The 13,084-nt window shown below is 40.3% G+C and overlaps 1 protein-coding gene across 1 annotated transcript; it reads left to right on the top strand.

The window, feature by feature from the left end:
* The first annotated feature begins 7,015 nt into the window (after window positions 1-7,015).
* LOC139734288 (dynein light chain Tctex-type protein 2B-like) lies at window positions 7,016-10,567 on the top strand. The gene is made up of 2 exons (XM_071645081.1): window positions 7,016-7,168; window positions 9,432-10,567. Exon 2 carries the CDS (start codon window positions 9,626-9,628, stop codon window positions 10,244-10,246), a length of 621 nt encoding a protein of 206 aa, XP_071501182.1. The 5' UTR covers window positions 7,016-7,168; window positions 9,432-9,625; the 3' UTR covers window positions 10,247-10,567.
* The last annotated feature ends 2,517 nt before the right edge of the window (window positions 10,568-13,084 follow it).

Below are 13,084 nucleotides of genomic sequence, written 5' to 3'. Positions count from 1 at the left end.
GTCACACAAGCCAAATTCGAAGTTGTTGCCCGCTCGCATGAGATTCTGCACAAATCCCACCAATATTGCACAACGCACACGTTATGTAAACTGAATCATTTCATTCAGTACAATGAATTAATTTTAACAAAACATTAGTAACTTGATTTACTTTTAAAAAAAATAAGGTAATATACAACTTTCAAAACATGCTGTCCTGAGACAAAACCAAAAAAAGAGTCTTAATTTCGTCTCAATTGAACACGGCAGCTAACAGGGCTAAGAACGAACTTTTTTTTTTTCTCGAGGATGATGTATAAGGCAATGTGAGCGATAGAGATAAGGTTTAAATCGGATGATGATCAAGATGATCGTCTTTAACAAATAAGTAAATAAGACAGTGTGCAGAGGCGTAGAGCTCTGCTTCACACATGACCATGAAAGCCGATCATTAGACAACCAACCAATCGACCAGTCGTCATTTATTAGTTCTGAGAAGTCTCCTGTTATTGCTTATGAATGCACTCTTTATCTGGAGGGTTTCTTCAAGCACTTTTCGTCGTTGTCGTTGTTGCTGTTTTGTTTCCATTTCTTTTGTTTTTGTTCTTATTTTCAGCGGTTGTTCACCCATTCGTAGCGGGTGCTACTCACGCGCTGCTTGTCCGTTGTGCGGCGTCCGTTGTCAGTACACAGACCTAGTAACCGCTCCAGGAGCGATCAGCGCACCACCATTGCGGGCTGCGCGAAGACCTAACGTCGATACGAAGACCTCCGTTCAAGTATACGCATTGTCGATTGCGATCGATACATCGTTTCCTAAGATCATTTTGCCGCATTATCGCCTACACATTGTCTGCGGCACTATCTCTTTGTGTGTTTTCGCACGTTCGACTTCGTTAGGCATATAGGGTCATCATGTACTTCAAATCGAAGTGGACATAACAATCGGACTTTTTATTTACACTCCATCGCAGCGACAAGAGCAGTTGACAAGCGAGGTGTTATTTTCTTTGCAAATCATTTAACACTCGAAGTGTGTTCCGTATTAACGACTTGAGGTCTCTTTGGATGTGCATTTGAAGGAGTATAGTTTTTGATGTCGATCTCGCAGTCTCTTGTGATAATTTTTACTTCGAATATGCACAACGTCTGGTCATCTTCTCAACGAAAGGTAACAATTATGTAGCTATTGCAGAGTATTTTGAAATGTTGTTAATTCCATTATTTCTTTTCCACATAACTTTATTTTAATCAGCTGTTGTTCTAACACAATGGCAATATTGTCTCCAATTCGATATTCTACTCTCGTCTCGATTAGTTTTCAATCTTTATAGACCTTCTCTATTATTTTAAATTCTCCTAATATTTTATATGTATGTCATACTGAGAGCCTAAGGAGAGGGGAAAAAACCCCGAGGCGTGTGAATCTGCAGGAAAAGGAGCTTTACACGTCATACATTTAAGGCTACACGAATATGAATTTGTAGACTTCTATGTCTTATTTCATGTCTTAAAACTGTGACCATGCTGAAGGATGGGTAGCTGTCAAATATTGATTCGATTCTAAGCTTCAACTCCTCGTATTCAAACTTTGTTTGATGACGTTCATGTATATTTGTTCATGTCTGATTGCTACGTGTACACTGCACGAAAGTAAACTCGATTATCAAGCGCTTCACGTTTAATTGGTCCTGTAAAACACATACATAGAGGGAGGGAGAGGATAGCCTTTTGGATTGGGGGTTTGGCATGGTGCCTGGGGTAGATAAGTATTTGAGGAAATAACTCAATTTTGGACTATAACCTATTAGACCTATATATTGTACTTTTCATGCATCAATCTGTTAAAATTTGTGAATCAGGTTAAGAATATTTTTGTAGTTGTGTTATTTTCAATCATGCAGGCCTTATCACTATCGCATGTACGCGACTTGTGATTTTTTTTTTTTTTGGAATTGTTTTCACTGGTTAAGTATGATGATCACAGGACTGAAAAATTAAAAATCAACTAAAGCGCACCCAAACACACACACACACAAACCCACATAAACAGAAACAGAAACATACATCTAATCAGACGTATTTATAAAGCCGTATTGCGTTGACCGTTGACAGGGTAACCTCCTTGAGACGTACCATTCAACACAATGATTAACCCATACAGTCGCCCTATATACCCATACAGTCGCCCTATATACCGAACACTAGCAGTCCTAACTTCAGGTCCTGTACGACGTCTGTACGAAAAGGATTTCGGAATGCTATGCCAGTGTAAGGGTTTATGCTCGCTAGATAGAACGCATTTCCGACCCCAAACCTGCATTAGAGAAGTATTTGCTATATAACTGTATAATTGTACTTTTTTGAGTTTGTTTTTCTCTATGTTTCGGTCATTGTTGTACACGTGCTCCCCATCTCGATTTTAGCTGGGACCTACGCTCAACAAGCTCGCTTTTTAAGTAGATACCTTCATATACTTTCTCTAGCATTCATTCACAGATTCCAAACTTCATAGATCGACCACTATTATGTTTTATATATTTGCAATATTCTATGTATGTCTCGAGCTGGATATCATGTATTTCATTTAATCTTGTTATATTGGTGTATTTCTTTCATCGAGAAAAATGAAATAAATTGAAATTGAAATTGAAATTATTTGTAGGCCTATGATAGTATAGTATATGCCATATATTTCGCGGTTGTCCTTTTTTCTTTCATTTTACGAGAATTTCGCAAGAAGTATGCTAATCGCGAAGTTTAAAACACACATGAACATGAACTCTAGTTCCGACATGAATGCAATGTGCACGCTTACGTTTTCTCCGTCCATTGATATACTCCACGATCGCGAATTCAACCCCTCGCGAAATTGTCGGGAAGTCCCGAAAAATTGAACTCGCTAATTATTTAAGCGTGTAGTTAGTTAGAACGAGCATGTTTGAGTAGTACATTTTTACTAACGACATGCACATCTGCCGGCACAGCAGTACTGTTCAAATTTGAACAGCTATTTATTATCAAAATTTAAGGAAAATAACAGAACATTAATATTATTCTGTAATGATTATTGTTGGTAATCCTCGCCTAGACCCTGTGATTTTTCAAATTTTACAATGATTATTTACCCAGGCTTCATGGGTGCTAACTGTTATTCAAAATGTTAGTTTTGTATACTGAATATAGAGTTTTCTGGGATTTCAGTTTCAGTTTCAGTAAGCTTTATTTCTCCACTTGAATTAAAAAAAAAAAGAATAAGTATGACAATATAGAACATATTCACGTGGAGAAGACCGTTGTCAATAAGCGAATCGCTTGACTTGGACAATTTCGTCTCGTTTAGATCACATATAGATGGTGTGGACATGAGAAAAAGATCAAATCTGCCCATCTTTTAGAATGTCGTGGCTTTGTCATTTTTGCATGACACTATATTTTCTCCCTTCTGTACCATCATGTACGTTGGACTATCCAGAACGTACATGACGTATATGCGTAATTTGCCGAATAGACGCATTGCAGATAATCTTGTTGTTGCTCCAAGGGCGTACTACTGTAGGAAAATCGAGCTCTATCCCCAATATTCCTTCAAATTCCTGACACTATTAAACACCAGCGCCTGGAAATCCGCCAAATCTATTCATTCAAACCATTCTAACCTTTGGTTCCGTATTCTCCTGTCGAAGAGGTTGACTGGTTTTGAAGTTTCTTCCATACCTTTTCAGCTCTGGTGGATTCTATTCATCTCTTTTAATGGGCAAATTCATCACCCCAATTCTATGGTAGGCTTTCTGCCTTTTGTAAAGTCTCAGTCGTATTCCATGGTCTCTGTTTACGGTATCGGCATCACGGAAAGAATAGTACAGTTCAAGAAAAAAAAAAGCGAGAAGTTGCTAATAATACCTTTATAGCATTTACTTGGGAGATCGTGCCATTCACAACGAGGAGAAAGAGGCTGGTGGAAGCCTATCTCCATGGCAACGAAGGTAAACACTGACATTGAACAGCGGGCAGGAGTTGCCATGGACCAACCTGCTTTCACAACAGTGTGTACGAGTAATATTCAGACGATGATTTTGATTTGTACAGTCATTCATTTTCTAATTGGCAAAATGGAGGTGATAAGGTGCATGGTGTCCCATGGGAAAGGGGCGTCATTTCTGCTCTCTTCACAACCGTGTGTTGCATAAAGCTGGACCACTAGTGCAAATGTTGTCATGAAAATCTGTTTGCAATTCGTAGTCCATAATGATTTTCACTCCCTTAATTTTTTTATTCGGCCCAAAAAGGTGACTTCTTCACGCAATATCTATAGCCATTGCACATTGGCCTGTACAGTTGTATGTCTGAAGTCATGGGGTACGGGACTTTCATGTAATTTCCGGGGACAGGACCATGCTACCGGTTATGTCCACTTCAGATCAAGATTGTTGTTGCTGTGTGTTTCTCTGCTTTGGCCTTGTGTTTCTTCTTCTTCGATGCTTTTCTTCCACTTCTTCTTGTTTCCTCATCTCTTTCTCTAAGTCGTCTTCCTCTTCTTTTTTCTTCCTTTGTTTCCCTTCTTCTTTTTCTTCCTCTTCTGTTTCTCGTATTCCCTGCTGGAGAGAACACAGAATCCCACAGTGTGAAAAAACACAGTGTGAACACAGTGTGAAGAGAGTGGAAACACATTGTGAACACAGTGTGAAATCTCTTCACACTGTTCAATTTGAGCGTTTTAACAGTGTGAACACATAGTGAATCATCAATTTACAGTGTGACACAGAACATTACCGCGTGAACACTCTGTGAAAACCAAACCACATTGTAAAATCATCTCCACACTGTTAAATTCGAGCGTTTTCACATAGTCGACTATATAAAGTGTCACCACAATGTGAACACACTGTGGGACAATGTGTTCTTTACAGTAGGGAATTTCTTTCTTCTGTTGCTTCTTGCATTGTAAAAACACGTGGAATATACCACATGCAGAGCTGGCTGACTCTCATATCTGTTTTATCTGGCTTCAATACGCCTGAACTGGCAATGATTTGCAAAGAAGCAAAGAAGATTTCAAAGAAACCATTATTTCGCTCTTTACAATAATGTGTTCATAACAGGTCATGCCCAGTAGATCGATAACGAAAGATGGTACCATATAAATAGTATTTACGTGCAAACATTCTTTCTGCGCCGCCTGTTCCTTTGTATTTATAGAGGCACAGATAATTCCATGTCATAATTGCTTCGGCGTGTCGTGGAAGAAAAAAAAATAGTTAATGAAGCTATCTGATATGGACATTCATTCATTGGGGAACAAGAGATGTACATTCCTATAGTACACTATGATCTGTAGTAATCTTTTCTTTTTTTTAATCTGCCCATTCTTAAAGCCTATGAATTTTTTGTATTCATTTTTCATCTGAGAAGATGGCTGGATAACCCATTATACAGCTGCATCGTATAGCTGACCTTCCATGAGATCCAGGTATACTTGGGGCAGACTACTTTACCGGGCTATAATGGATATGCACCCTGCTCTCTGCGACGAAGTATACCAGAAGCGTATCAGTATCCCAGTATCCCAATAATTATACTCATTTATACTTAATGTTACGAGCATTTTAGTGATTAATTTCCACATAATTATTGATACAGGTCTACGTCATCGCTTCTGCAATATCTATAGTCTAGTGAAAACAAAAAGTAATCAAAAGGTTGCACTTGATATTTTCAGCGTTAGTCCTTCATCAATCCGAGACGCGCAGAACTATGATATAACGCCATTTGACATGTTTGAAGAGATACTAAGGCAATGTAAGGGGTTCGTGCTGTTTTTTATTTGAATCCTCACAACTTTCAAAGAAAAACACGCAGCGCAAACAACTATCCTGGTAACAATGTGGTCTATACAACCCCTCTTTAACTCTCTTGTTACCATGAGAGATCTGACTATACATAATATGAATGGTGTTTCGAGTTGGTGGCTTCCAGAGGGATAGCACAGGCCATTGCTCCGTGTCGTCTCCGGAGACACGGGTCTGCCTGCTATTGTGGTGATGGTGACATGGCGTATAAAATGCAAAAATCAGGAGTTACCTATCAAAAGGAGTTAGCTATTGCATGGTATCTCCCCTCTCCCCCTCTCTCCTTCCTTTATTATTTCTATCTTTCTCTTTACTGACTTTAGACGTCGATTGCGATTCACGTAGTGTTGTATCTATACTGCCAATCCACACCGTGTTGAAGTAGGCTTTAACGACAAGAGTAAGATCAGACAGACAAAAATAGCTTTATAGCGGTGTCATCAAATCGGGCCTGAAATAAGAACGCTTTGAAATTCTACGGAATTGTCACGCGTTTTTGACAAGCAATAGAAGTCACGACAACATACTTAGAAATGGCAAAGGCGGTGATGTTATCACCTAGTAAAATTTCCCGCTGCACTGTACACTAATGGAATCTTCATCCAAATTCCTCTTTTTATGACACTCAATTTGTAACTGTACATGGTGCAGACCTGCACTCTCGGGCTTTATACTTTATAGAGGATGGCACCACTCGTGGTTGATCTCTGCTACTGAGCAATGTTTCTGACGTTATTCCCATAATATCATTACAACGACAGCATCCAATACAAAGAGTACATGATGGTAGGTCGCCGGTTCCTTTCAGATCCTTTACTGACAATAATATTGGAAAGATAGAAGGAGAGAGCGGGGGGAGAAGGGGAGGGAGGGGTTGAAGGTGTGAGGAAAATGGGAAGTAGGCTGAGGAGGGAACATAACTTTGTCTCATGACGATTGCGAAGTCAGTTCAATACCACCCATGTCACGAAGGGTCACCCCCCGGAGCGGACCTCTCCCTTGCACTTGTCGCGTTTTGTCGCCATGGCAACCACCTCTCACAATGTTGTGCGATGCTGGCTCGAGGCAGAATCCAGCAGCAGTTCTTCAGTGCGCACGCAAGCGTGTTCGTCCGTTTCTTTTCTCCTCATTTACGCGTTGCTTCGATCGAGTGTACTTGAGCTTCTGCTTAAAATAAGCGGTCATCATTAGCACATCGACTGAAGCGAAACGAAATTCACATCTAAACGACCACGTCAATTGTGTGATGAGGCGCTGTGTCCTTGTTTTTTAGTGTTCCGCTACTGGAAGAGGGATTTACAGGCCGTCAATCTTGCCAGGGAACAAAGAAAAGTCCAGGGGTACGTGAGCTGTCTTTACATTGATTCGTATTGAACGTGGACACAATGATGTTCGGTGAACTTCATCCTTCGCACTGCGGCAAGTACTAGTAACCTGTAAGGCCTTGGACGTGAAAACGCAATGAAGAGCTCTTCTAAGGCATAATCTTAACAAAACACGGCTTGAGCATTGTTCAGGAGAGCTGTGAGCAGGCAAAACAAAAGTTCGTAAGGCAATTATGATATCTTTTAGACTCGTAAATTAATTTCAGAATATGCTTCGGATTTGTTCTTCTATACTACATGTATTTTAACGCCTGACGGTAGAATGCACTCCTCCTCCTCCTCCTCTTGATCCTCCTCTTCCTTCTTTCTTCGTGTTCTTGTTCTTCTTCCTCCTCCTTCTCTTCCTCATCTGCCTTCTCCTCTCCTTCTTCCTTTAAGAAGCGCCCTCTCTTTCATTCCTCGAAATCTAAATGGATGCTGCGCGGACACCCCACAGTTAAGGCCTGAGCCATTTAGGTGACTAATTGCAATGGATAGAGATTGATAGTGAGATTCTAATGATATTCATGGTGATCAATCGTTAACAGGACATAGTACTATTGTTTGGAAATAGAACCGCAAGGTCTCCCACTCTTTTGTTGCAGTCATTATTGGTGCTCCTTCATTATAAAAATATTTCATCATGATGTTACTTGGAAAGTCTCGAGCTTATTATTACAGTTAGGTGAAGAAGGAAACACGAAAAACTAGCACCAGTGGCCAGTGTAGAAACAATAATGGGCTGTTAGGAGTCACAGTTTGAGAGATCATGTTATGCATCCCACGCACTGGTGCTCAAGTTCTGTTCTCGGTGGCGGTGGTGGTGTCTTCGTCGGTCCTGGACCTGGTTTCTATATCTTCTTGTGAGAAATCCAACACTCTTGCTATCAATTCAGTTCTGGGTATACATAACTGACGTGTCGGTATATGCAGAGTCAGTCAGTCATATACAGTCAGTCAGGCAGGCAGGCAAGCACGTTGCACTCAGAGATGAGAATGTTACCTCAACTCTTTGTTGCCTGCCTTTAAGTTAGTTAGGTCAGCAATGTCGGTTCGATCCAGTGTACACAATGTCGTTTAGCAGGGTCACGGGTGGGTGATTGTGCAGCCACCTTGTCCGGATCGATTATCGACAGTGCGCACGTAGGCCCCACTATGTAGCAGGCTCGACACATCGGGGACAGAAGGAGCAAGCTGAGTGGAACGGAATCTAAAATGTTCGCTCCCCTGAGAGTTTTCCAGCCCTGGCATTCGTCATGGGTATACCTTCATCAGTCTGTCCCCGACCTATACTAGGATAAAGAAAGCACAGGTGACAGAGACAATCAAGGCCCAGTTTCTTAAAACTTGTTATCAATAACAAGTTGTAGTAGTCGTTATACGCTACTGAAATCCTTGCATCTGATTCGCTGAGAACAAATGTGACGCAGAAATGTGGCAGTTGTTACTGATAACAAGTTTTATGAAGCGGGACCCAAACGCAGCGGCAGTGAGTTCGCTTTGAGTGAGATCTCGGGCGAGAATTAGCCACACAACTATAGACATTGTGCATTACAATGGTCTGCTAATCTTTCGTTGTCGTATTTTCGTAGATATTCATAGCCCTCCACCCTAATTGAGCCTTCAAAGAACATAGAATAAGAGAGCTACCCCATTATAAAACACGTTTTACGGTTTAAGAAGAATGAAAGTCTTACGTATTAGATTCATGTAATGTGCACCAACCTTAATTGTCACGTATATAGCAGTGTGTAACCTTGTGTGTGTTTGTGTGTTGTGTGTGCGAGTGATTATGTAGCATTATGCTGTTATGTTGGGTGTCACAGTGTTTCTTTCGCGTGATCTTTCTGTAATCCCGTCGGGGGAAATAATGTAGAAAGACCAGTGGAGTGTAGTTACAGTTACAGTGAACTAGGTATCAAGAGGTAATGAATTTTTCGCGAGTTAGGACCAATACAACGAAGTGCATTGACTGGGATTTCACATCATACGCCTTTCAACTTGACCACAGAAAGTGACTTATATGCCGAAATCGCCCCTATCGTTTGGAAGAAGCCTGTCACACATCTCTCGTATAGTCTCTGGTTATAACTTTTCTGTTTTCAAATGTCCTCTTCTTCCAAATCATCTCTGGTCGATTTAATTAAAAAAAAAAAACAATTGTTCGGCCTCTGTACTGCTCTCTTATTACGTTTCTGATTAATTGCATTAACATTTTGTATATATTTGATTTTTACAGACATAACGCCATGATTCGGAGTGGTTCCTGGGCGCAAAACGGTTGTTCACTCATCCAACCAACTTCTACCTGCTTGTTGGAATGATTCGGACATGCAGCCTGTAGGGAAGTTGTAGGCCACTTTGCGCACACTACAGACATTATTCACGTTTATCACAACTCCTCAAGACACACCTGTGCGCCGGTACGGAACTATGGCAGCATTGAGCGAACGTAACTTGGAGCAGTTCAACCAGCAGCAGCCGGGCGGACATGGAGGGCGTCGTCGCTCGATCATGTCACGCCGCGGCTCCATCGTCAGCAGCAGTCACTCCACAAAGGATGGTGACGGGCCGCTGCCGCCACCAACCCGCTGGCGTCGTCTCTCGCGGGCCTACTCCATATCTATGGGCAGCCATCGCGGAAATACCTTGCTCCGCTCCGCAGCGGAGTCGCAGCAGTCGAAACCTGCCGTGCGATACGAGAACACGTACAAGATGAAGCCAGACGAAGGGACTGCTTTCAAGAGAAGTGCGATCGAAAAGATTCTGAAAACGGTCCTGGAGACGCACCTATCCAGCGCGCAGTACGCGCCAACAACCGTCTCCATCTTCACTCAGAACATGTCGGATGAGATCAAGAAGCGCGTGAAGGACCTGAGAATGCCGCGCTATAAGATCGTATGCCAGATATACATCGGCTCGAAGAATGGACAGAGCATGCAGATGGTCAGCCGAGCTGTGTGGAACACAGAAACCGATAACTTTGCCACGGCAACGTTCCAGAACGAATCCCTATACGCCGTTGCATCCGTCCATGCCACGTACTTTGAATGAAACGTGTGTCTCACATCACAATATGCATTGTCCTTTAGGGTCATGGAACTTGCTACTAACAAAATAGATATATAAATAAATGAATATACTCGAATGATAATAATGATAATGATAACATGAAATTTAAAGAAATAAGTACATGAATAATTATTATATTTTATTAGATTCGCCTGGGTTTAGCTCAAACGCTACCACAACGGATGTTGGCCCTTTTAATGCAAGCTATGACAAAGGTCCATGCGGATTCATCATCTTTAAGAGTTCAGTTGAAAAACAAACAAAAACCTATATCTACGCAACAACAAAAAAAAACTAGCAATATTGACGTAACGCATGTAGTCCTATAGTTTTAAGGCTCTGCCATTAATATAAGTCAACATCTCGATTTTATCGCCGAAGTTATCGTGGCACTCGTCTCCGCCTATATTTTGTCAATCGAAGGTCAAAGGTCAATGGTTTGGTCAAAGTGAGGTAGGTGGCACAGTCCTCAATATTGAGTTGTTGTTTTTGTTCATAGTACGATTAATTTCGAATGGAGATAGAGGCGCCCTTGCAAACATCATAGTTATTACCTGAAATACATACTTGTACATAGATTTGAAAAGTTAGGTGTGTGCATGATGCAAAAGAAATCGTACAATTCTTAGAAAAGGCAAGCAACTCAAAAGGTTGAATACGAGATGCGATAACATCTCAGTGGCAAATATAACAAGTTTGATCAATGCAAAGACAACTTCTCATTTCTTCATTTTTACTTGAAAGTCAGAAGTTGCTTGGTTAAGGATGATCTTCAGATCATAATCATATCAATATTTAGTAATAATCATAACCAAGTAATAACGACGAGTAAAGATTTCAATATCTTCATTTTATTCAAAATACGAAAATGTATTGGTGACGACTATGTCAGCACCTGAAGGGTGGAACTGCCATGTCTTAGAGACACGATTTACATTGTGTACGACCGGATTATTTCTACTGAGAAATAACATGAATTGCGTGTGGACAATACAATATACAATACAATATACAATCGGATCATTTATATAGCGCCCTTACACAGTCAATGACTGGTTTCACAGCACTTCACAACAAAATTCGGTCACAGATTCGAATAAAAAAGGAAAGTCTTAAGATTTTTCTTGAAGACATCTAGGAATGGGGAAATGCGGACAAACCGAGGTAGATCGTTCCACAATCGCGGCGCAGCCGTCGCAAAAGCATTGTCCCCCGCTCTACTGTTGGTTTTGGGTACATGGAGTAAGGTGCCATCTGCACTTAAACGTAGTCCAGGTCAATCAGAACAGTATTTAATGATTACAGATCTAAGATCTAAGATAAGTAGGAGTCCATGTTATGTCCCTCGCGTAGAAAAGTAAAGTGGAATTAAGGACAGTTATTCACTTTTGAAGCGTGGCCATTTGGTTGAGTATTTTGAGTGTAATTTGTTAGAAGAGGAGAATCCACGAATGAACCCCACCCTCACAAAATGGTATACGAAAAGGTTTATCAAGTTGTCTGTTAAAAGAAAAAGAGTAATATCTCCTCCATGTTATTAACCCTGGCTTTGGCGGTGCATGTCAATCATTAGATTAATGACTCTCTCTCTTAAACTTTTAGATCACTAACACTGTGTGTGGATAGATACGGGGGGGGGGGACGTACCAAAACGTGTTGGAGTTTATAGTTTTTGAACAATTCAACAAATTGTATTCATATCGAATATTCAGCTCCCCTGGTATAGTCTCGTGTTTCTAATGCAAGAGTTAAAATCGTGTAAATGTAGTGATGAAGAAAATGATTGTATCTTCGGCCATGAACATACTGAATTGAATTGAGTAATTCTTCGCTTGTATATGAGGTCTGCATGGTGCAACATTGTCTATACTTCTGACTATAACCAAATGATAGCACCGATTCCCTTCAAGGATTGCTATGAAATTATTTTTCCTTGCATGACAGTACGGTGTGTTATCAGGATCCATATTTTGGGCAGCTAAAAAAATAGATAAAAAGAATTACACATATACTTTGTAAATACTGAGGCAGCTGACATCCTAATTATGCTGTCTTGCGGTGCATTGATGAAATATTAAAGACGATTAATTGAATGAATATACTGCAGTCTTTGTATAATGACTTTCACGTTGAAGAAAGGTGTATCATGAGATGAGGCTCTTAGTACCTTTGTTTTAAAGAAGAATTCCAGTCGAGTTATAAGTTAGTCTGGTAAAATAGAGTAAAATCTTACGACTTCAACAATGTTTAAAGGTGAAAATTTGATCAAAATCGGTTTAAAGTTTTGAAATTGTGAAGTTCGCTAATTTCTGTAGAACAATATGGATTATGCAAATGAGTAAGCTAAAGATGTCTCATCACCTCACAATTGTTCATTGATCGTGAAAAAACGGCGAAAATTGAATATCTCTATGTTGTTAAAGGGAAAGTAAACCCAAAGAGCAATGTGGGTTGAGTGAAAGCAGTAATATTAGTAGAACACATCAGTGAAAGTTTGAGGAAAATCGGGCAATCGATGCAAAAGTTATAAATTTTTAAAGTTTTGGTGTTGCAACTGCTGGGTAAGGAGACTACTAGAGGTTATGACGTATGAGTGGACTACAATATAAAGAAAATAAAAAGGGAATTCAATAAAAATTCATTTTTCATGAAAATTACACATTCCATCTGCTTGATACTGACATATGTTAGGGGTAGCACTTATTCCCCCTGCTTTCTGGAAGCGGTTAGTCAAGAACTCTTTCATTTTGCTAGAAAAGTGAATTTTTGTGGAATTCCTTTTATATTTTCTTTATATTGTGGTCCTCTCATGCGTCATAA

This window comes from Diadema antillarum, unplaced genomic scaffold (assembly GCF_040938485.1).
Source record: "Diadema antillarum isolate AM-2024a unplaced genomic scaffold, OU_Dant_1.0 seq00000522_RagTag, whole genome shotgun sequence".
Lineage (NCBI taxonomy): Eukaryota > Metazoa > Echinodermata > Echinoidea > Diadematoida > Diadematidae > Diadema > Diadema antillarum.
Note: the sequence above shows the minus strand (reverse complement) of the source record. Positions and strands in the feature narration are given on the sequence as shown.

Bases quoted from the DNA above. Each gene is read 5' to 3' on its own strand.
- LOC139734288 (XM_071645081.1), top strand. From the start codon at position 9,626: ATGGCAGCATTGAGCGAACGTAACTTGGAGCAGTTCAACCAGCAGCAG.